Source organism: Hyperolius riggenbachi, chromosome 7 (assembly GCF_040937935.1).
Source record: "Hyperolius riggenbachi isolate aHypRig1 chromosome 7, aHypRig1.pri, whole genome shotgun sequence".
Classification (NCBI taxonomy): domain Eukaryota; kingdom Metazoa; phylum Chordata; class Amphibia; order Anura; family Hyperoliidae; genus Hyperolius; species Hyperolius riggenbachi.
The window spans coordinates 285562364-285586920 of NC_090652.1; the positions used below are offsets into that span (position 1 = coordinate 285562364).

General features: G+C 40.6%; 1 protein-coding gene across 6 annotated transcripts in view; it reads left to right on the forward strand.

Moving 5' to 3' along the window:
- The window catches only part of LRP1B (LDL receptor related protein 1B), a 2031260-nt gene that overhangs the window by 1687670 nt on the left and 319033 nt on the right, over positions 1-24557 (forward strand). For 5 of the 6 annotated variants that reach the window (XM_068245873.1, XM_068245875.1, XM_068245874.1 and 2 more), the window contains exons 51-52: positions 6347-6466; positions 9617-9745. In XM_068245873.1, coding sequence (XP_068101974.1) covers positions 6347-6466; positions 9617-9745 — 249 coding nt within the window. The remainder of the gene's footprint in view (positions 1-6346; positions 6467-9616; positions 9746-24557) is intronic. The other variant, XM_068245879.1, reaches the window with a different exon arrangement.

The window sequence follows — 24557 nt, forward strand, 5'->3', positions numbered from 1 at the left end:
CTTTTCTTTGGAAATCTTTTTGTAGCCTAAGCCTGCTTTACATTTCTCAATAACTTGATCCCTGACCTGTCTTGTGTGTTCTTTGGACTTCACAGTGTTGTTGCTCCCAATATTCTCTTAGACAACCTCTGAGGCCCTCACAGAGCAGCTGTATTTGTACTGACATTAGATTACACACTGGTGCACTCTATTTAGTCATTAGCACTCATCAGGCAATGTCTATAGGCAACTGACTGCACTCAGATCAAAGGGGGCGAATAATTATGCACACACCACTTTGCAGTTATTTATTTGTAAAAAAAAAATTTGGAATCATGTATGATTTTCATTCCACTTCTCACGTGTACACCACTTTGTATTGGTCTTTCATGTGGAATTCCAATAAAATTGATTCATGTTTGTGGCTGTAATATGACAAAATGTGGAAAACTTCTTCAAGGGGGCAGAATACTTTTGCAACCCACTGTATATGGATACACTGCTATATATTGGTATTGAACACTGTTTAATGTAGGCTATGATATCATGCAGCCACTCTGCAGTGCACCAAGTCTCTGAGTCGATTCCAGCATCTTACATCATTGTCTTGAAACATGCTCCCCCACAAAAATAAAGCAACTACTGGTTCATCCCAAGACTTTGTCGAAGAAAAAAAATGACCCTAACGAAGAAACTGATAATTGGATCTGCATCGTGCCACCAGCCACTGGCATTGGCAGTATCTGTGCAGTCTAGTGTCCTCGAAGAAGCCATTCTCACCACGAGACTCTTAGTGCCGAGTCTTCTTGCATAGGAACTATTAGTTCATTCAGTTGAGCTCCAAGACAAAAGCCCTAAAAATATCACTGCATCTTGGATTTGGGCCATTCATTGTCTTTCCTGTCAATTGTGATTGGCCCAATTTTCAAGCTGCATGCAATATTAATACAATACATGCGTGTGAGGGGACACCTTATTTCACGATTCAATCTGTGCGTGGTGCGGTCCGTCTGACAGAGTTAGGATCCTCAATCTCAAAAATAATGGATGACCGGCACTGCCTTTTCCACCTGGAAGTAGACACACTGCCTTTGGCAGCATGGATAGCTATACTTACGAGCTATAATTACATCTGATGGCTTATACGCAGTTTCGGATTTAGCATTAGGCACTGTAGGCACGTGCCTACAGGCGTCTGATTATGCAAAGGCGGCTCACTCCCCTCCCCAAGTGCCTCCACCCAGCCTTGCCAGTGCAGAGTCCTGAGCTGAGTGTAAATGAGAGGTTCCTCATCCAGCTCTCAGCATTCCACTGACGATATCTCCCTTCAGTTGGGGCATCTTTACCTACTTAATATGGAGGGTACCATTGGCTATCTAATGCGAATGAGCACCTGTAGCTATCGATGACAGACAAGGAAAGTAAGGGAGAAGTGACAGCTGGGACAGCCAACACACTTACGGTGTAGTATGGCAATTTGTAGGCTTATGGAGGGTAAAATCTAGGGTGCCGGGACATCTATGCCTATAGGCTCCTGTGATGTAAATCCAGGCCTGCTTGTACGGATGTTGGCTGATTTCTGTTCACTAGTTGCAGTGAATAAAAAAAGAACTTTCACGTCTTCCAGTGCTAGTCATCCATTATTTTAGAAGCTGCATGAAATATGCATGCAAGCCAGAATTATTTGCATCTCGTTTACATTCTCTAGTAATCTCTACTTGCCCTTTGCATAACTCTTTGGCACAGAGCTCTTGTCTTCAGTTGCATTGGTGGTCTTCTGGAAGTTTGAGTGATCTTTAGCTTTTCATAGAAGAAATGGGCAGGGTTAGGAAGAAGGCACTACGGTGCTATGTTTGGAGGGTAAATAGTATTTATCACAGGTTGCAGTGTTATGCTGAATTCTGGGAAGGGGTCAAAATGTTTGGCATCATGGGGGTAATGGGTTGGGGGGAAGAAGATGCAATAGTGTTTAACACCAGTGGGGAAGACACACAACTCTCAACATTTTGAGAAAAGAACGAGGGACAACTTTAAGACACACCCATGCCACACCTCTAATCAGTGATGAGCGTGATCAGCAAAATTACGATTTCGCAAAATTTTGGTAAATTGTGGGTACATTTTTACAATTATGTCTATACGTAATTAACCACTTCACCACTGAGGGGTTTTACCCCCTGACCACCAGAGCAATTTTCACCTTTCAGCGCTCCTTCCATTCATTCGTCTATAACTTTATTATTACTTATCCCAATGAAATGAACTATATCTTGTTTTTTTTGCCACCAATTAGGCTTTCTTTAGGTGGGACATTATGACAAGAATTATTTTATTCTAAATGTGTTTTAATGGGGAAATAGGAAAAAAATGTGGGAAAAAAATATTATTTTTCAGTTTTCGGCCATTATAGTTTTTAAATAAAGCATGCTACTGTAATTAAAACCCATGAAATGTATTAACCCATATGTCCCGGTTATAAAACCATTTAAATTATGTCCCTATCACAATGTTTGGCGACAATATTTTATTTGGAAATAAAGGTGCATTTTTTTCAGTTTTGCATCCATCCCTAATTACAAGCCCGCAGTTTATAAAGTAACAGTGTTATACCCTCTTGACATAAATATTTAAAAAGTTCAGTCCCTAAGGTAACTATTTATGTTTTTTTTTTATTGTATTTTTTTTTTTTTTTTTAATTACAAAAAAAATAAAAAAATTGGGGAGTGTGGGAGGTAATGAGTTAATTTATTGTGTAAATGTAATGTTTGTATGTGTAAAATGCTTTTAGGGTGTAGTTTACTATTTGGCCACAAGATGGCCACAGAGTGTTTGTTTACATGCGACCTGTAAGCGTCCGGAAGGACGCTTACAGGAAGCAGTAGGAGGCTGGGGGACGCACAATGATCTCGCTGTTTCTGAAAGAAGCAGCAGATCATTGCGGGGGCTAGATCAACGAACGGGAATGGATTTTCCCGTTCATTGATCTCCGGGCGAGCGGGCGGCGACGTGCACGAGCTGCGGGTGCGCGCGCACGAGCGGCGGGAGCGCGGACAGCGGCGGTAGCGCGGAAGGTACGGATTTCTCCGTCCCTGGTTTTTTAGGAGGGAAAAAAGGGGCGGAGAAATTCGTACCACTGGGGGTAAAGTGGTTAAGATTTGCAAACTAAATTGATTATGTAATCATTAGTAATTTTGCATAAAAATTTGCGTAATTTCACATAATTGTGTGCCGAATTTGGAGGTTAATAGCAAAGCCCCCATACATGCTACTGACACCAAAATTGCTACCTATGTTAAAGGGAATAGTGGGTAGAAGGGAAAAAAATAATTTTTTAAAAAAGACCATATCGTTTTTGAGAATATCGATTTTAAAAATGCAAAGAAAACAGTTTTTTAAACTTTAAAAAATTTAATTTTAAAAACCATTTTTCTTTGCATTTTTAAAATCGATATTCTCAAAAACTACGTCTTTTGAAAAATTCTTATTTTTGACTTGTACTCAATATTCTCCTTAACATGTATCAATTTCGGTAGCAATAACATGTATGGGGGCTTTGCCATTACCTGCCAAAGTCGGCACAAAATTTCACAACATTGCTCGAAAATTACGTGAAAAATTACACGAAATTATGAAATACTACTATTACATACAAAATCAATTACGATCTTCCCTGAAATTTAGCATTACGGTTACGATGCGAAAATGTGAATTTCAATGCGAAATTTTGCATATGCGAAATTTCGGCCCATCACTGCCTCTAATAATGCCCCTACCAAACCTCCCCAGCCACACTCCTATCACTCATAACCATAATAAGCAAGAGGGGTAGAATTTTTAAAATATGAAATATATAAATTTTAAAAAATGGAAATAAAGTTTTATTTACAAACATTTTATTTTTCAGTAAACAAATACATATATTTACATAGATCTGTACATTAGTCCTGAAAGAGGCTCACAGGAAAAAGAAAAAGGGATTTGGTTCCCAAACAGGGATTATCATTACAACAAAGGTACAGGTGGAAGCAGGGCAGAGGCAGAGGCGAGAGAGGCTCTAGCCTCAGGGCTCAGTGTATTATTCCTCACTGAGTTTGAAGCAGAGATAAATAAGAAAAGGGGATACATGGCAGTGAATGCTAGCCAGATAACTAGAGATTAAGGTGTTGGGGTGCCTGGGGTGCCTCTTAGTCTAATAGCAATCAGTGTATGATGGCTGGGGTGGGAGGAATGGAGGGGCGCACTTTGGTGTCTCAGCCTTGGGTGCTGGAGGACCTTGTCCCACCTCTGGGTGGGAGCTATGAAGGTGGAGTATACTTGCTCTGTGCTAGGCTTTGGGTTGGTGGCATGGGGAGGGGGGTAATGTTAGCTCTTAGGGAAAATAACCCGGGTTAGAGGTTGCAAAGTTGATAACCATACTATTCAGCTACAGGAAAACACATTGACATCTCATGCTGACAATACATTGTGCTGAACTGTCAGAGCCATACTCACCTCTGGGAAATGTATATAAGTGGCAGTGCCTTTTCTGCATGCCTGTCGCAATGCCTATACATTGAGTTATGTCGGTGTCTTTGTAAACATTTTTAGGAATGTTGTTAGACATGATTAGAAATTTGTATCTGCATGTTAACTGTATTATCGGTATGTCCTTGCACTTCCTGATTGGGGAGTGGAGGCATAGGCTTTACATTCTGATGAGCTCATAGACCTTTATGTTGAGGCCTTGACATTTTTATGAGTGATCCATTCACGATTGGGATGTCAGGTGAAGGAATGCTTTGTTGTTCAAATAATTGGATATCGAGTTTTCAAGGATCTCTCCATGCTTCAAATTGTTAGTGCACTTATACTCAATGTAACTGGGGTTGTGATATTGGTTTTAGGCATGCCACCACCAATGTTCACATTAAAGGGGACCTGAATTCTTGCACAGGAGAGTAGAAAAACACAGAGAAATCTGTTTCCACCCTGTGTGTGTTTATAGAGAACATATCCTTATCTGCGAATTAATGAGCTAGTGTAATTTGAGTTTTCAGCACTTCACGGAATTCTGATCTAATATGTAAATTTGGGAGATGGACCCTTTCTGTGCTCCCAGTAAACCAGGAAGTAACAACATTGCAGCATCTGTGTGGAAGTTGTAATGAAGACATTTTTTTCTTTAAAGGTAGTTAAGTATGTTGCTTATATTTTGGAGCAGAGAGGAAGTTCTTGGTTCAGGTCTGCTTTAAAAAGTCACTCAGCACTAGATCTTGGCCGAGGTAGCTGTTCAGGATAGTCTCTACAATAAATCCAGCATGTGTATAGCAGCCCGTTGCATCACCAAGAGATCCAGAGTGCTAGATTGTCTTTGCCAAGCATAAGTCACACCCATTATTCTCCTCCTTACCCCTCTTGCTTGGTTGTGTACTTTGCCATTATCTCTCCACCCTTCTCCTTAGCAACAGAATGCATCACCAGCCTGCAGGCTAGCGATGTGTCTGTACCCGAACTGTTACCTTGGAGATCGAGTCCTGATCCCTATGGGTGGCAGTCCTAGTACATGTGCATGAGAGCTGTGCAGAGATAATAAGACAGAACATGGCAGAAAAACAGGGGTTATCACACTTTCCAGTTAGTTTACTATCAATATAACTACAGTATAAAAGACTGTATATAAATGAAGACTATAAATATATAGTCTGTATATTTATAATTATCTATAAAGATATATAAAGACTGTATGTACTGTCATGCCAGTACATAATAAGACATAGTCAAAATAAATAATGCACATTCTTGTATTACATGATTACTCAGAGTCCTATGCTAACACATATTAAAGGACACCCGAGGCAAAAATAAACAAATGCAATTAACGATTGTATCTATCTTCCTTCTCCTAAAAATTACTTTTTAAGATATTCCACAGTTTTATTTTATGTTTAAATCTACTTATTAAGTTTTAACTGTTTTATTGTTTTTGCTCAATGACAAATTAATTGAAGTATGCCAGAGCTAAACTGTATGAACTATTGACCTTTTATATCTCTCTCCTGCTCTCAGAAGCCATTTTCTGCTAGGAAAGCATTTTATAATTACATTTTCTTATCAGTGAGGGGCACGCTGTAGTCACTTCCTGTCTGAGTCAGGACTGAGTCAGCCACTTAAATACCTGCTGTTTAACTCTTTCAGGCAGAGAAAGAAAAAAAGGAACACAGCATAGTTATTTGTGTGCTAGGCACTGTACATGCCCATGTCTATCTCATCATGTCACATGCCACTTCGGGTATCCTTTAAGCATGCTTTCATATGAGAACACTAATGTTGTAAAGCCATTTCAGAGCTGTTAAAATTGCCATTGTCTCATGCTAAGCTTTTCCTTCAGGCACTTCCTGTTCCTGGAGCGAGTTTGCTTGCACTAAAAACAAGTGTATATCCAAGCAGTGGATGTGCGACGGGGAGGACGATTGTGGGGACGGCTCAGATGAGAGCGATGATATCTGCGGTAAGTCTGTTGGCAGAAGTTTCATTACTGAAAGGAGCTTGAAATCAATCAATCAATCAATCAATCAATCAATCATTTTTGTAATGTTTGGGATCAACAAAACTTTGATGGAAGTGTAAAGGTGCCCATTAAAGGTACAATCTCCTGAACGATCAGCTATATCAAGGCATGCACTGTTGATGGTGCTGATCAACAGCAAATGATTGCTCTATCAATTGTTCCATCAATACAAATTTCAGAACGATTCTTTCAGTCTTGTCCGATTGGTAATCACTTTCCCCTCTGTTTGAGGGGCCAATCAATAATTTCCGAACGATTGGATGAAAGGGTCGATTGTTTGGGAAATTGCACCATTAGCGGGCACTGGTTTCTGTATTGCTGGTAGATTCCTTGCACTGCCTGATAAGTCATTGAGGGGGAACTGTCCATTTGGAACACAGACAGAAATACAGAGATTCAAATTTTTTTTTTATTATTTTATTCAAACCTAAAAACAAATAAATTAAAAATAGATATTTTGGCTAGAACTTGCTGAACACTGTGAAAATAAATATTCATTCTAGTTCTGGATAGTGTGGAAAGAGGTTAGAACCCTTGTTGTTTGAGTCCCCATCTGAAAAAACCTCCTCCTTAACTTCCTGTGCTGACAGGAAATCGCCTCCACCAGGAACACAGGGAACAACAGGCTTATAATACTGTTTTGCAAATATTAAGCGCTGATGTATTTTCTGCAGCACTTTACAAAATACACTAAACAATTTATATCGCACACTTTGCCCCTCAGAAGTCTTCACAGTCTAGTGCCACTAATATCGATACAGGGCTGCCCCAATGATTTGCGCGCTGCTGTAGGCCCTGATGTGAATTATGTCTGTAGTGTTGCTCAGTGAGTCATTTGGACGCTGGCAATAGCTGGAGCACAAATGAGCAAAAAATGGAGAAAGGGCTGGTGCACACCAGAGCAGTTAGTTTTTTTTACACAAACTCGGGGGCTGCAGCATTTTTGAGATTTCTGAGGCGTTTCTGCCTCAATGTTGAAGTATAGGAAAGTGGAAAACCGCTCTGAAAAACGCTAGATCAGAGCGGTTTTCCAGGCATTTTTGTTACAGAATCTGTTCAGTAACAGCTTTACTGTAACAATATTTGTAATCTGTTACACAAAAACGCTCCAAAAAACACTAGGCATGTTTAGAAAACGTCTCTAAACATGCCTAAAATCACTCTGAATTCTGCTCCAAAAAAACTGCAGATCTGCTAGAGGTTTTTGGTGTGCACTGGGCCTAAATCGGCCACTGTAAATAGCTGGGGCCGAAATGGCGTGTCCGTCACCAACCCCCGAGTTTTTGAGATGTGGAAGGAAACTGGAGCACACAGAGGAAACCCACACAAATATATATTTAAGGACACTTGAAATGAGAGTGATATGGTGGCTGCCATGTGTATTTCCTTTCTAAAAATACCAGTTGCCTGGCATCCTGCTGCTTTCATGCATCAGTTATGTCTGAATCACACACCTGAAACAAGCATGTATCTAATCTTGTCAGACTGATCTACTATTAGAGACAGAGAATTAGCAAGACAGTCAGATAATGTGCATAGTTTAAAAGGAAATAAATATGGCAGTCTGTATATCCCTCTCACCTTAAGCGTGCTTTAAAGTCAGTGGGAATCAGCCCTAAAAAAAACTAAACACGTACTTACCTAAGGAGAGGCAAGACCTGGCTCTTATAGAGCCTTTCCACTCCTCTCCTGTTCCCCTCCATCAAGCGCTGGCTACACCGTAGGAGACTTTGGAAGTCTTTGGGAACCGAGTCCTCCCGAAGACTGCGCGCATTAGAGAGGGTGCTCACGCGTGCGTAGCATGGAGCCCTCTGTCCTCAGGAGGACTCAGGCTCGCAAAGACTTCCAAAGCCTCCCATCTGCAGCGGAGACAGCAGTATTTAGCCAAATTGGTTGAATTTTGCTATGGAAGAACCTGCCCTGCAGGTATCTGGCTTTTTTTTATTTTTAGGACCGATTCCCATTGACATTAAGATCATGCAGATAGTGCCCTGGTTGGGACATAAGCATAGAAGAGTAGCACTGTAAAACAAGTGTTGCCTTTTTTTTTGTCACTGTGCTGGCCGAAGCTTCTTTTCGTGAAAAGAGAAGAGAGTGAAATTTTCCATCCTATTTTTAATATTGTTCTTCATTTTTTGTTTTGTCTCCAGGAATGCAAAGGGTTATTTTAAACGGAACCTGTGTTCAACTGTCATGACGTTAGACTAGGCCTGAGCCCTGAATTGTGCTCTATCCTGCTCTATGAGTGTCTCCCTTTGGCTGACTATAATTAAACCATTATCCCCTAATCCTGTTACTATCAGTATTGCATGACCAGAGATGATGACAGTTGGCCATTAGGAATAGCTTAGTGGGGGATGAAGAACTGGACACAACTCCATAATATACACTTGGACACAGGTTCACTTTAATCCATTAGCAGCTTCAAAGAAATTATCTCGTTCGAGATAAGTGCATTGCTTTTGACCTCAGCTGGCAGAACTCGTGCTGTAAATTCTTGGAATGCTTTGATGTCTCTATGCTAGCAGAAAATATAGAACCTCAAAGCAGAAGTCCTCTGTTATTGTCTCACACTGCCCCCGTAGTGACCAGTGGCCATAAATACACATTACAGCAGTACTAATTGGTAGCAAGGAAATGTATCAAATAAGAATTACAAGAATGCTAAAATAAATTTTCTTGGAGCAATTGCAAGCCTCTAAATAAATTGGCTACTAAAGGGTTAAAGTTATTGACCTCACATGAATGAAAATCATTCTAATGCACATTTAGGCAGTAAAAACATACCCCAAACCAGCCTCTTACCCCTTTCCATACTATCCAAAACTTAGTTTTTTTCTTTTAACTGGGCTTAGGTTATATTACTTTAGATCCCATTGGTAGACCAATTTTGATACTTTTCTTGTATATATGTTCAGCTTCCTGTCATTGTTTCAGTAACCAATCATATTTTATCTATTGGATTTCCTGTGCTAATAGGAAAGGGAATAACAGGTAATTCAAACAGTTCTCCAAAACTTCAATAAATAGGCACTTTTGTGTGTTATCTTATCTCATGCTAAAAATGACCTGGTGATTCTGTAATGTCAGGTGCCGTGACCTGTGCCACCGACATGTTCAGCTGTCCCGGATCTCATGCCTGCGTTCCCTTTCATTGGTTGTGTGATGGAGAAAGAGACTGCCCAAACGGCAGCGATGAACTTTCCACTGCCGGCTGCGGTAAGTCATGGTTAACGCTGATGTACAGTATAAAGGCCCTCAATACTAATAATAATGCATTAATTGAACTGACAAACTTATTTCTCCTATTATATATTAAACTAAGCTCCTTAGTGCTCCATAAATATAAATTATGATTTACACCTATAAAAAAAAAAAAACTGCAGCCATCGTGGATTGCGTCATCTCAGATCCGATTGGAAATCGTCTTTCTCCATCGGTAATCGTAAATCGGAGTGCAGAATTAAAATTCTGCAGAAATACCGCATTACCGTGACTCTGCAATTGTATGCCAATCACTAGTCTTGGAAGTATTGGAACGATCAAAGAATGCAAAAGTTTACCGCGACAATTAGAGTACCGCACATGTTTTAGACCAATCAAAAGATCAAAAGACTCAGAAATGTGTCTTGTGATCGGGCCAACATTTCTACAGCATTCTGATTTCTGCAGTAAACTTTTGCAATTTCTGATTTGTCCAGACCAGTACTACTGAGTATTATCGAGTCTCGTGATTTGCCCAAAATGTATGCGGTATTCTGATTTTTGCTGTAAATTTTTGCATTCTCTAATTGGTCCAATACTTACAACTCTGAAGTTTTTGGGCAATCAGAAAATGTGAAAGTGTACTGTGGGTGTCTGCATAATTGCGTACAAAGCAATAAAAACAAAAGAAACTTTCTGTGGGAATCAGAAATTCCAGCACTTGTTGAAATCGGAATTTTGACGGAAATCTGCATTTCTGATCCTCCCTACATGGAGGTTGTGGTAATGATAATGCCATTTTCCCTCCCCATGGACCCCTCGGCAATACAATGCCTGAAAATCTGAAATTATGAGCAGCATTTCCACAGGAAGAACCTGTGTTATGCTAACAACAAAATTAACCCATTCACGTTCCGTCGTTTTCACTCGAGCAATGTTCACCTCCCATTGATTAGCCTATAACTTTATCACTACTTATCACAATGAACTGATCTATATCTTGTTTTTTCCGCCACCAATTAGGCTTTCTTTGGGGGGTACATTTTGCTAAGAGCCACTTTACTGTAAATGCATTTTAACAGGAAGAATAAGAAAAAACGGAAAAAATTCATTATTTCTCAGTTTCAGCCATTATAGTTTTAAAATAATACATGCCTCCATAATTAAAACTCACGTATTGTATTTGCCCATATGTCCCGGTTATTACATCGTTAAAATTATGTCCCTATCACAATGTATGGCGACAATATTTTATTTGGAAATAAAGGTGCATTTTTTCCGTTTTGCATCTATCACTATTTACAAGTTTAAAATAAAAAAAATCTAGAAATATTTCATCTTTACATTGATATTTAAAAAGTTTAGACCCTTAGGTAAATATTTACATGTTTTTTTTATTGTAATGTTTTTTTTTTATATTAAACAATTTATTTGGGTATTTTTGGGAGGGTGGGATGTAAACCATAGTTTTTTGATGTTATTGTGTGTTGATTTAATTTTTTTTTTACTTTTTGTTGTAGTTTTACTTTTTGGCCACAAGATGGCGGCAATGAGTTTGTTTACATGACGTCACTCTAAGCGTAACACATGCTTAGAGTGACGCATCAGGGGGGAACAGCCAGAAAAGCGAAGCTTCCGAAAGAAGCTGTCGCTTTTTCAGCGGGGGAGAGGAATCAGTGATCGGGCACCATAGCCCGATTCACTGATTGCCTGGCTAACGAACCGCGGGAGCGCGCATGGTTCCTGGACGTAGTTTCTACGTCCAGGAACCAAAATAGGTTAAATAAAGTCTGAAAACCACTGCGCCTGCGTTGCCGTGTCCTTGCTCCTGCTGATGTCACCAGGAGCGTACTGCGCAGGCCCAGTATGGCCTGTGCCTGTGCAGTACGCTCCTGGTGACATCAGTGGGAGTGAGGACACAGCAACGCAGGCGCAGTGGTTTTCAGACTTTAAAGTCTGGGATCCTAGAAGTGAACCAGAGGCGGGGCCAGAGCATCGGTAAGTGGCTGCACGGGCACAGGATGTCTGCGGGGGACCATTAGAAGCCCAGTCAACACCGATCAGGGATTCTTCAGGTGGTTTCTCCACAGCTAGTTGTAAACTTTGAGTGATATCTTCTTGTGATGGACCTATTTTTTATACAGGTGTAAACTAGTTATATTTATGAGGTCCAGGGGAGGCTAGCTACCTGAAGCCAGCTACATCGACCTTCATCTTTAAAAATGATTTTAATTTTGTTAATTAATTTTAATGGCAATTACCTGCTTGGACCAGAGCATGGTTTACATTTTACACCTGGATAAGTGTAAAGCCCAACCTTAGCTGAAATGTTAATTTTTGTTTTGAATAGTGTGGACTGTGGTTAGAAGAACCATCTGTTTTGGGTTTTCATTGTGGAGCTTGTTTCCGGGTTCTGAACATTTCCCTAATTTCCTCTAAATGGGGTAAATTACTCCAATAGAAACAATAGACTGCAATACTTTTATAGTTTTTTTCATACAGTGTGTGAGGCTGCATTTCCACTTGTGCGGTGCGAATCGCCGGGGAAAAAATTCGCATGCGGATGCGAAATTCGCATGCGGGTCCATGCAAATTTTCATGCGAATTTGCACGCGAATTCGCATGGATGATGATGCATGCGAATTTAACCATGGCAGTGCTGGTGTGCTTTTCCATTGTTTCTATGCGAATTCGCATGAAAATTTGCATGAAAATCCGCATACCCAAACCTCATGCGAATTTCCTAAAATACAATGTATACGATTCGCATAGCGGTATGCGGCATTTGAATTCTGATGGCTCTGCCATACGAATTTTTTCTGCACGGAAAAACGCAAAGGAATCCTGACAAGTGGAAACAGTCCCATTCACTTGTATTGCTATGCGAATGTGCATGCGAAAAACGCATGCGAATTCGCGATAGTGGAAATGAGCCCTAATAGTTAGAACTTCTGTCCATGTTAGACCCAACTTGCTTCTAGCACAGGAAGTGGGGATACAATACAACCAGCAGCAGCCTGACAGAGGTTTCAACTTGAGACACACACTCACACGCTAACGCACACACACACACACGCACGCACACACGCACGCACACACGCACGCACACACGCACGCACAGGCACACACACACACACAGACACACACACTCTCACAGCACACACACACACACACACACACAGGCAGACACACACACACACTCGCACACACACACTATGCCATAGCTAGTGTTTGGCTTTAAATAACAATTATTTAGTTTTGTTTTTGTTTTTTTTAACCGAGAGATGAGTTAAAAAAACAAACAAAAAACTAACATTTTGGGAACCCATTGTACTTTTTATGACTATGGAAAATAAGCATGAGGATCTGAACTTTAAACATTTTTTCAAATCATTTCTTACATTTTATGCATCAACTAAAAAGTTCATTGTACTCTCTTCTCTGCTGTATGAATTCCATTTTCTCCTGGGATTGACCAATCAGAATTGGTCTTTGTTAGGGATGGCCAACTAGATGCAAATAATTCCAAATTGATGCACGAGTTCCGTATGTATGGCACTTTCTCTGCTGTGTATCCGTAGCATAACTCTCACTAATAATACATTACAAAACATAAAACTCTTGCAGAGAAACAATTCTGCTAAACATAAAATTAACAGCTTGAGATTGGATCTATAAAACATCTCCTCCCCAAACCCCTTTACTTTCTATGTACAACATCTCTTTTGCTCTACATACACAACTATTAGGCAGCAACATCCCTCTACTATGTGTTGCTTCCTTTTTTTAATTGCATCCTCTTTTCAAGTGCAGCAACGTCTCATCCAGCCTCCTACTTGGGCTGCAGCTACTCAAGGCCTGGACCTTTGTAGCCCTTCCAAAAATGCCATGCCCCCATTTTTTCTAACACTATGGATTTTACTCTAGCCTTTGACCAGATTTGGGTGTCATGTTCTTACCCAAATGAGATGTGAGACACCAGGCCACTACCATGAACTGGCAGCCTTCCACCAGATGGCTTTGACGTAGGTAATGGTGCCTAATTTAGTGTTTGCTAAGCAGGGAAAAAATAATACCGTAATTTGTACAGGTGGGCTTTAACACATCATGAAATTCTACTTTAACATTTTTTTCCTTAGCCTGGCGCATTACAACATGAGTAATTCAGATTGAAAAAGATGTTAGTGACCAGATGACAAAAAAAAATCCTCTTTTATCTTCTAAGAGAGGAGAATGACATTGTTAGACCCGGCGATAAGAGATCAGAGGGGTAATTGTAGAACAAGAGATGCTGTTTGATTCTAAAGAAAGTGGTTCTAATAGGCTGCCCTTTATGTTTTATGTCATGTGATGATTGATGGTAAAAGTGGAACGTCCTAAATACTGCTATTTAGGAGCTCTAAGAGCTATATTAAATCCTAATTTTAGGAACGGCAAGTTAGTGTTTTTTTTTTTTTTTTTTTAAAGATGAATTGCTATGAAGCTATTATGTGCCTATAAAACAAATGTTAAAGTAAGACCACTCACAAAGATGGTTTAAGAACTGACAAAGTCCTAGTTCAGAGACCTTTTTAACAGAGGTTTGTTTAGCAATGTTTTTGATATTTTAGTATGTACAAATGTATTTGTAAGGTTTTCGTTTTGAAAATGGAAAATTATTTGTGCAGCAGTTGGTTTTTGCTGGTCATCTTGCTACAAAATACTAAACTCTTTGTAGTGTGGTCCACAACTCACCTCTACCCCTTCCTGTGCTTCTTAAAGCGGAATATAACCCTGCATTTCAACTTTGCTCTAAAACATTATTTACAGCATATTATATGCAAAAAGCATTTTTTTTTACTAGACCAGCATTGGAAGGGTTAAACACAGAGGTTTAAAGTTCCGTGGAGAGATATGCAGAAGTTCAGATTGTTACATTCTATTTAGTTATATGTATCTATTGAGAAATGTTACACACTCTTTAGCTGTCCTCCAACTCCTTCTCAGTCAGAGAGATGAGTCACATTCAACACTTAGATACATTTATGTAAACAAAATGTATCTATGTCAGCTTCGGATGAGTCTGCAGAAATCTCCACGGAACTTTAAAGCACTGTGTTTAACCCTTCCAATGCTGGTCTAGTAAAAAAAAATGCTGGTTGCATATAATATACTGTAAATAATGTTTTAGAGCAAAGTTGAAATGCAGGGTTATATTCCGCTTTAATGAAAACCCTGCTGCTGCCAATTGTAAAATCATTTTACTTGCATATCTTTGATCTCTAATCAGGTCTGATCATTGATCCTTGCATGCTTAGTCTCGGCAGACCTGCACTGTAGTCAAGTCTAATCTTTGATCTCTGCATATATCTTCCTCTTCCTGTCTGTGACTATGTAAGAGGTTGATTGGTGGACCAAGAAAAAGACAAAGGAAGGATAGGAACCCAATATGGTGTAGTATGTTTGACACTAGAAGTAAATTTGAGAAAAATAAGTTGATGTACTCACAAACCAGAGTTGCAAGACTGCAACCACCTTCTGCACATGTGGGGAGCATCTGTCCCATACTCGGGTTTTAGAAGATATCCTTCTCTTGGCAAATGCTCTCTCTAATAAAAAGTAGATTGGGGCCAAAGACCCGTCCCTTCAAGGGAGGGTAATGGACTTGTAGAGAAACTGGATGAGAGGCACCCAGGATGATGTATGATAAATGGTTATCACAATAATGGAAATAAAATAGGTGTCTTACCTCAATAATAGATGTCTAGACTTAATGTAGGGACAAAACTAGTTTATTGCACAAATCAGGCAATGCGTTTTGTGAGTCAAATGCTCACTTCATCAGGTCAATAATGTGCCAAAGTGATGTAAAACAGAACTCACGGTGCTGTTTATGACTAGAACATTTTTTTTTTGCTGTTTGTTTTTTGTTTTTTTCAACTAGGGCACCAAAATGCCATTAAATGTCCCTGATTGTATTTCCTTGATCTGAACTTTTTTTTTCCAGGTCCCAGTTGAAGGTGTTTTTCCTGTGAAATGTATAATCCACACAGCTTTGACACACTCCCTATAGACATATGGCCGCATACATATTGGTACGTCGCCGGTGAGCTGGGCGCATTGTGAGCCGAACAGCAGCTCATCCTTCTGCCGCTCAAATTTCCAGCGGGGTTAAATACTACTGTATTCCTCCTCTGAGTTGTAGCAACTTGGAGGGAGAAGTAATTTGGGATCCGGTGATCGTAGGATCCCTGAATTCCCCTGGTGCAGGGCACCTGCTATAGCACACTATAGCACTATTTCTATAGCGGAGCCTAGTTCCGGTGCTCGAGGCTGAGCACTGTGCGCCGAAAAACACCAGCTTCAATATGTCTGACTCGCTTACTGGAATAAATCACCTGACCTGTTTTCATTACTGTCTTTACAAGGCAAGGTGTGTAAGGACATTTAAAGTTTAGTGCAAGTTGAGTGCAAGACAAACAAAAAATAAAAAAAAACAATGTTTCAAAGCATATTAGTAAACAAAAAACAGCAACATTCACAGATCTGTTGCAACAACTAATGTAACTAAGGTTAAAACTTTTACACATCACACCCGTGGATTTCTTCTCTAACAGGCGCCCGGCAGGCTTGCCTTTCCCTCTGCCTGTCAGCCCATCCGGTTTTACACAGTCTTCGTACAGCCTTCCTGTGTCCCCACTCTCAGGCATGTTTGAGTGACAGTCTGTGAAATGATGCTTTGTTCAGGGCAATGTGTAATCCAAAAGCACCTTCACGCCTGCACACTGTTGCCATAATGAAATGAAACACACTTGACTTGAGATGTGAAACGCGTGTGGCTGTCTGCAGATTAATCTCAGGCTGAATGTCCCTGCATGAGCAGCTCGCTATACACTTATACTCCCTCACCGGCTTGGCAATCATGGCCCGGTTTGTTAAACTGCTCTACTGCAGTGACGAGATAGAAAGACGCCTAATTCTAGCAGCAGATGCGGCGAGCAAATGATGATATAGGATGGAAAGGTGGATGGATTAACAGGGGCTTTTCTTAGGAGGAGCCAGACCTATCGGCAGCGGATCTTCATGGACCACTGTTCCGTGCGTAGGCGAGACAGATTAAACAAGGGAAACGCTCAGAACACAGTTACCTGACGATGTATGGAGGTGTTCCAGGTCCTCCTCGATGCCTAATTTCCGGCACAGATGTTTTTCCTAGTCCTGTGTAGGTGCCGAGCTTGTTTGCATCAGCGCATAAACACCTCCGTTAGCCAGTGTCAAATAAACCATGTTTCAAGCCTGACTAAACCCAAAATTGAACAAGGCAAATCCTGAAAGCAAAAGCAATCATGTTCATTAGTGTTAATTAGAAGTATTACTTTTGGAAATGAACGCTTCAAATTGAGGGAGAAAAAAAAAAGAAATCACCTTTGGAGAGCTGTACTTGCTGCATCAGTGCAGCTATCTTTACAAGCAGAGCCAGATGTGCATATGGATGTTCGAATTTAGCTCTGGTCCTCCCAAAAATGCACTTGATTCAACTCTAGGAATTTTGCAAAATTGCATTGAAGTCAATGGTGTCAACGTTGACTTTTCAAAAAGACCTTGTAGTTTTGAGAAAATAGATTTTAAAAATTCAAGGAAAAAATGTTTTTAACCAGTTCCTGTCCAGATGACGAGAAAATAAGTCTCTGCACTTCCTACCTACAGAAGGTTAGATAACACTGTTTATTTATCTCTGACCTGATAGCATCACTACAGAGTTCTAAAAGAATGACTTCAAACCCTTCTCCTCCTCCCAGGGAATTCAATGGCAGAGTTAATTAGTAAACATGTGTAAAATACACATTCTAGGAGCAGACAGTAACAGATTATATACATTACCTAAATGTTACATCTAATACATTAGCAAAACAAATGAACTGTTTAAATAAACAGGAGAGATAAACAAATGAAATGTGTGGGATTAATGTACAATAGAACTGTTTACCTTAACGCTCTAATGTATAAAAGTGGATAAATTGTGTATTTTTTCACTTTTTTCCTTATTTTCCCTTTAAAATGCATAGAAAATAAGGTAATTACTATAAACAAATATCAACCCCAAAAAGCATAATCTGTCCTGAAAAAAACAATATATAGATCGTTTAGTTGTGATAATTATTAATAAAGTTATAGCCAAAGTAATCAGAGCAGAGCTGAACTGTGAAAATGACTAGGGTAGGTAAGTGGTTAAGCTCGGAAAAATTATATTTGCTGCCGTACACTTTAATCTTTACTAGTTCAGAGCTCTGCATGGACATTTTATACATTTTTAAAAATGGACAGTGTGGGGTTCCCCCTCCCAAGCCTCTATAACCCCTCATCACCTATTCAGGCTGGTATAGCCAGAATAATGCGGAGCCTGGACCGTGCAGGGCTCTGCAGCTTGAGCTATTCCAACCTGCAAGGTCCATGGTATAGGGGGGCTCTTTGTGAGGGGATAGCACTAGCCTCCCCCTCTCCCCCAAAGCCGGTGTCCAAATCATGGAAAAGGGTCTGATTCCCACCAACAGTGTCCAGAAGGAGAGTGGGGGTGCCAATCCAGATCTGGGCTGGTAAGAGCCGAAGAAGCATATAAAGCTAGAAGGGCAATCCCAGCCTGCCTTCTCATCCAGCACTCCATGCTCCAGGGGCAGTGATGTTGGCATGGATCCCAGGATGATGAGTGTGGGTTTGCGAACCCATGATCCCTCTAGGTACGTGCGGAAATCTAGTTCTGCATACAAGAATAAGAGCTCTAGTGTCTGTTATTTCCTGTTATCAGGCATGAGTTCTTAAAGAGACTCTGTAATGAAAAAAGTTCCCTTGGGAGGTACTCACCTCAGTAGGGGTCCTCATGTGTCCCACGGCATTCTCGCTGCAGCCCATGGAACACAGCCACAATTTGTAAGGCTGTGCAATATTTAGCTTTCCTAGCTCCAGCTGGGGCGCTGTTGCAGCACTCTGCTCGGAACTAGGCGGGAATAGCCGATCTCTGTCGGGTCCGCTCTACTGCGCAGACACAGGAGATTTGCACCTGTGCAGTAGAGCAGACTGACAGAGAGGGGCCGTTCAGAGGGGCACAGCAAGACTGCCGTGGGACACAGGAGGATGGGAGAAGCCTCTATCGGATCCAGAAACTCCCCCCTACCGATGTGAGTACCCCCCAGGGGATTGTTTTTTAGTTTCAGATTCTCTTTAAGGTGCCAATTAGCAATCCAATTTCCTGAACGACTGTCTGATCTATTAATTGAGTTGAATTGAAAATGATTGGCCCATCAACCAATTATGGGTCCACCAATTTAACATAAAATGATAAGCAATCCAATGAGACTAAAATAATGCTTCCACAATCTGAATTGATGGAACAATCCTTTTTCATCCTTGTAGAATCCTTGTTCATCCTTGATTGGCACTATTAACAGTACCCAATCAGTTGTATGGTCGTTCATTCAGGAGATTGTACCATTAGTGGTCACCTGTACACATACCTCTGTAATCTACAAAGTCCGAGTCTCACCTCCACATGTTTGCATTACAATACCCAGATAAACAGGGCTGGTTCTAGACTTTTTGGTGCCTGGGTGTCTGTGAGTCTAATGCTGGGATTACACGATACGTTTTTTGTGTTCGATTCGGCGCGTGATCTATTAGCTATTCGATTTTCTGCTCGATTCACTTATCTTCCACTCGTTTTTCTTATCTTTTTTCCATTGACTTCTATAAAAAATCGAGCGGAGCATCTGACATGTCGGAATTTTACCATCGAAGGCATCTATCGGAACGATTGTTACAAAAAAACGTATTGTGTAATCCCAGCATTACTTCAACTCTTACTCTGACTGCATGCTGTCAGTGTAAACACAGTACAAAAATGCTGTCTCTGTAATCTCTGCGCCTGATGCAAATGTTTCACCTTGCTTCATGGGAGAACCGGCCCTGCAGATAAAGGTTCAAAAACATAACCGTGAATATAAAACATGCTCTGACCGCTTAGAGCACGGTGTTTACAAAACCTGTACTTATGTCCTATAACCTTGGATTCAAAATAAAAGATCTTTGCTATTGATCCTATTTCAGGGTTACACTTACAAACACTACTCATTTTTTACAATGCATTTTGCATTTTGTTTAATGAGTGTTTGCGAAGCTTCAGAACTTCTCGATACAAGAGTGCACAATGACTGACCTCTCAAGCCCCAAAGCAAATCCCGATCATTGCACTTTTATTGAAAAAAAAATGAAATATATCAGCGCTTTTGATGCAGCCCTGAATACAGCTTTGTTAGTCTCTGTTTGTCAGAAGGAATGTACAGGGACGTAAGTGCAACCTGTACAGTAAGCTGAATAAAAGAGATTCAGCATACTTTTTATTTACATATCAATGCGGAGGGACAAGATAAAAGTGTGTGTGGGTGCTGAAGAGAAAGAGAGATGCACACTAAAGGATGCAATAAAAGCCCAAAGCTGATGACGCCATTAAAATTTTTATACCTTATTTCCAATGCATATAGAAGCCTTCAAGACTATACAATACTAAACAGACGGGGGTAGGGTGGTACAGAAAAAATAGTGCTTATGCTCCTGCTACAGTGCAAAGATCACACTGTAGTGATTCAAAGTTTAACTAGTTTCATCTTCAGAGTTTTCAATTCCATGTTTGCGGTACGCATACGCAACCCTAGAGAAAATATTTGGTAATTTACTACAAAAAATTAGAATTGAAAAAGTTTTGTATTTCTTGATCAGGAAAATGTACTGTATACAACACATAAACATTTGAAATTGATCCTCGTACTGGTTTGGTTTGCAGTTGCAAGTTAGTGATGATGAGCAGAAATTACGCTTATGTGTAAATGCGCATCGTAATTCCCAATTACGCATCATAATCTTAATACGAAATGGGGAAACAAGTAATTCATTTTAAATAATTTTGATTTTAAACAATACTAGTGGTGCTCATCCAGATTCCGGATACCCGAATTACCCGGATATCCGAATGTTTTTTCAGTATCCGACCTCGGATCTGGATTCCAGATAGCTTGATAAATCCGGAATGCACTATCCGAGCTAACTCGGATACCTATTAGGATTCTGGAATCCGGTCGGATGCTTAGTTCGGGTACCCGAATCCGGATAGCGTAACCATGGAGATGACGTCCATGACATTATTGAGCCAATCTGAGGGCTCCCAGCCGAAGCCCTAGCAACCAATCACAGAGGGGAACCCTGGCTAGCCCCTCCTGTATATAAGGCGGGCACCATGATGAGAATCTCGTCCTTGCTTGTGACTGCTCACTGAGAGACATCTCCAGTGGTGTTGGCTAAGCAAGTGCTGTATTACAGTTATAAACCTAGCATTTTGAGTGTCCTAAACACCTGTACTACACTATTATTTTATTGTTTTTAGTTAGCTAGCTTGTGTTATTTTTTTATATCAGTCAGTGACAGTCAGATTCTGTGCTGCAGCAGCTGCTAGTTAGGTCCTGTGTGTGCTGCTGACCTGCTATTAGCCTTAGCTACAGTATAGGTTAGGGAATAGGATTACTGTGTTATTGTGTAGTTAGTACTGCTAGTTAGTTGTTAGAGTAGTACTGTTAGCTTACTACAGATTACTTCAGTGCTGCTGTGGTGAGTCAGTGTGACAGATAGACAGTTAGTGTGCACTGTCTTCTACTCTGCTGTCTGTCACTCTGTTAGGTGAAGTACTATTACTGTGCTACTATCCACCACTGATTTTCTTTAAAGTCCAAGTAGTAAAGTCAGCAGTTCTGCCGTGTCAGTGTCCATTCCGCCGCTTGCCACTGGCCGTCCAGCTGTCCACTGATCACCCAACGCCTCTCGCCGCAAATTCCGTTGCATAATTACAGTGTATCTAACACTGTACTGTCCGCATAGGAGCCCGGGCAAAGCATCTTTGAATCTGCAGCTGAGGCTCCCCATTGGTCCGCTGCCTGAACTAATAAAATGGCTCAGATAGCGCACCAATGGGGAGCCCCGGATGCAGATTCAAAGATGCTTTGCTCGGGCTCCTATGACAGTAATTACAGTAACAGATACACTGTAATTATGCAACGGAAGTTGCGGCAAGAGGCGTTGGGTGATCAGCGGCAGTATGTATGTTAACATGGGTTCCCGGCGCAGCAATGTGGGGGGCTACTAAGGTGTGCGGTGACGCGACAGAGAGCTCTGGGGGTCTCCTTATTAAGGAGACCCCCAGATGCTGCACCGACGACGTGTGTTAGCTGGTTTAGACCTGCTCTTTGCAGGTCTAAGCTAACGCTCATGTCTGCCAGGAAGCATCGCTTCACGGAGGCATGATAAGGGTAACTGGATACCGTGTAAAGAACTCGTTGGGCGATTACATCTGCAGCTGAACTCGCCCAGCGAGTTCTTTTCTGCCTGGGGGGGTCGTAAGTTTATTAGGATTAGACGATGCCCCCATCGCCTAAGTTCAGTAATAGGATGTGGCCCTATGTCCAGTGTCCATAGCAGTTCACACTCATCATAATGTGTGCGTTATGTAACTGACCACTGGCAAAACAGAACCTCCTTCCTCTGGGAACAAACGATATTACAATCGTCCAGCCGGTGCTCAGCGTCTAGCAGGTACACCACCCCTGCACGTCCATAGACAAACATCAAAAAAGACACGGCACTCAGGAGCTGTATGCAGCAACAAGCTGTATTGGAGCAAGCGATGACACTACATGTTTCGGGCGGAGCCCTTCATCAGGTGATGAAGGGCTCCGCCCGAAACATGTAGTGTCATCGCTTGCTCCAATACAGCTTGTTGCTGCATACAGCTCCTGAGTGCCGTAACTGACCACTGTGAACCTAGCATGAAAATATTAGAAGCTCATTGGTCATACTGATTTATAATTAAAGAGACACTGAAGCGAAAACAAAATGATGATATTCTGATTTGCATGTGTTGTACAGCTAAGAAAAAAAACATTAAGATCAGATACATCAGTCTAATTGTTTCCAGTACAGGAAGAGTTGAGAAACTCCAGTTGTTATCTCTATGCAAAAAAGCTATTAAGCTCTCCGACTAACTTAGTCGTGGAGAGGGCTGTTATCTGACTTTTATTATCTCAACTGTTCCTGGACTATTTACTTTTCCTCTGCTAGAGGAGAGGTCATTACTTCACAGACTGCTCTGAAAGACTAATTTTGAATGCTGAGTGTTGTGTAATCTGCACATATTATAGGATGATGCAATGTTAGAAAGAACACTATATACCTGAAAATAAAAATATATGAATATTATCTTTGCTGCTAATCTTCTAGTAATTATTCATAGTACACAACCAATTCATTATATCATATATTTTTTTTTCGCTTCAGTGTCTCTTTAAGGTCTGAGTTTGCTGCTAATAGAGGATGATAAGTCAGGTTTAAAGAAAAAAAATGTGTTCGAATTGCGTTTTTCCAAAATTGTGAACCCTGCACATAAAACGTATTTCTATGACATCTGATTGAATTACATCAATCACATTCAATGACATCAATCACATTCTGTTTGTGATCATTTCGGAATCCGTGTTTGCCATTTTTCTGTGTTTTAAAATTGTTTGGCAGCTCTGCTTTTGCGTTTCAATGCAACTCAAGATAAATACTGAAAAGTCTCAGAAGAATTGCCTTGTGCATAAAAAAGATTTGGGACATTTGACTTAACTTTCCTTTCAGTAAGTTAATATATCAGATAATAAATGGACTAAAACCAAATGTCCTGATATATTTGCTGCCCACTGTTTGCACACACAGGAGCACCATAAGACAAAAAATAGCAGAACCCCCTTCTGCATAATGGAAGCTACTGTCACTTCACTACACTCTCATATTCTTTGTTTAAAGACCGCTATTCCCAGCATGCATCAAAACCCGCCTAGTACCAGTGGCACAGGCATTGCCTGCCATCCATTTCACAGTGTTTCGTGCCAGCGGGAGGCCAGGAAGGCATACTCGAGATGGAACTTTGAGCTGATAAAATTTTGTCAGACAAGATCAACTTAACCAAAGAAGTGGAATAACATTTATCATTTAAAAGCTTATAGAGGCCTTCTGGGAATAAAGAAGAGAGCCCCCTCTCATTCTCAGCTTAGAATATAAATACTAAAATAAAACACTTTTGGAACATTGAGTGAGTAACGGTAGGGGGAAAAAAAGGAAAGAAAAGTTCCTGCTGACGCGACTGGAAATTTGTGTCTTTGAAAAACGCGCAATAGATTCTCCCGGACTCAACCCGTCAAAGGAGTCTCTACCCCACTGACAAGGTGAAGCTTTATTTCATTTCAATTCAGCCAATACTTCGCTTGAGACTGAACTGCATTCCTTGAGAAACCTTTACAGGCTGGCGTAGTCGGCAGGTTTCTTTTCTGCGCGTTTCTTTACATGAAAAAAGCAAAATATGTCTTTGTTTCCTGGCTGAAAGGAACCCAAATGGGAAAATTGATATTGTAAACAGTGCAGCAGTAAAGGACATAACACATATTGCCGTGACGGGAATCCAGAGATGCTTTGGGGGCCTCACCTGTCTTCTTTTAAAGAATTCCACAACCCCGTAAATAAGACAGCATGCTATGTTATGTCCCCTTTTGCAACTCCTTTTACAAACAGTTTTATTATTATTTTTTACATATACAAAAAGAACAAGAACAAGTCCCTTAGCTTTACATCAGCTCCGAAGAGCATATAACGCCATTGAATAACATTGACATCTTCACATACCAGCAGTATGGTAAATGGCTTAGCTTCAGCATTAGAAACATTTTTTATATCTGTTTATTGCTGTATATTGAAATGCAACCCCACCCTCCCAGTGATG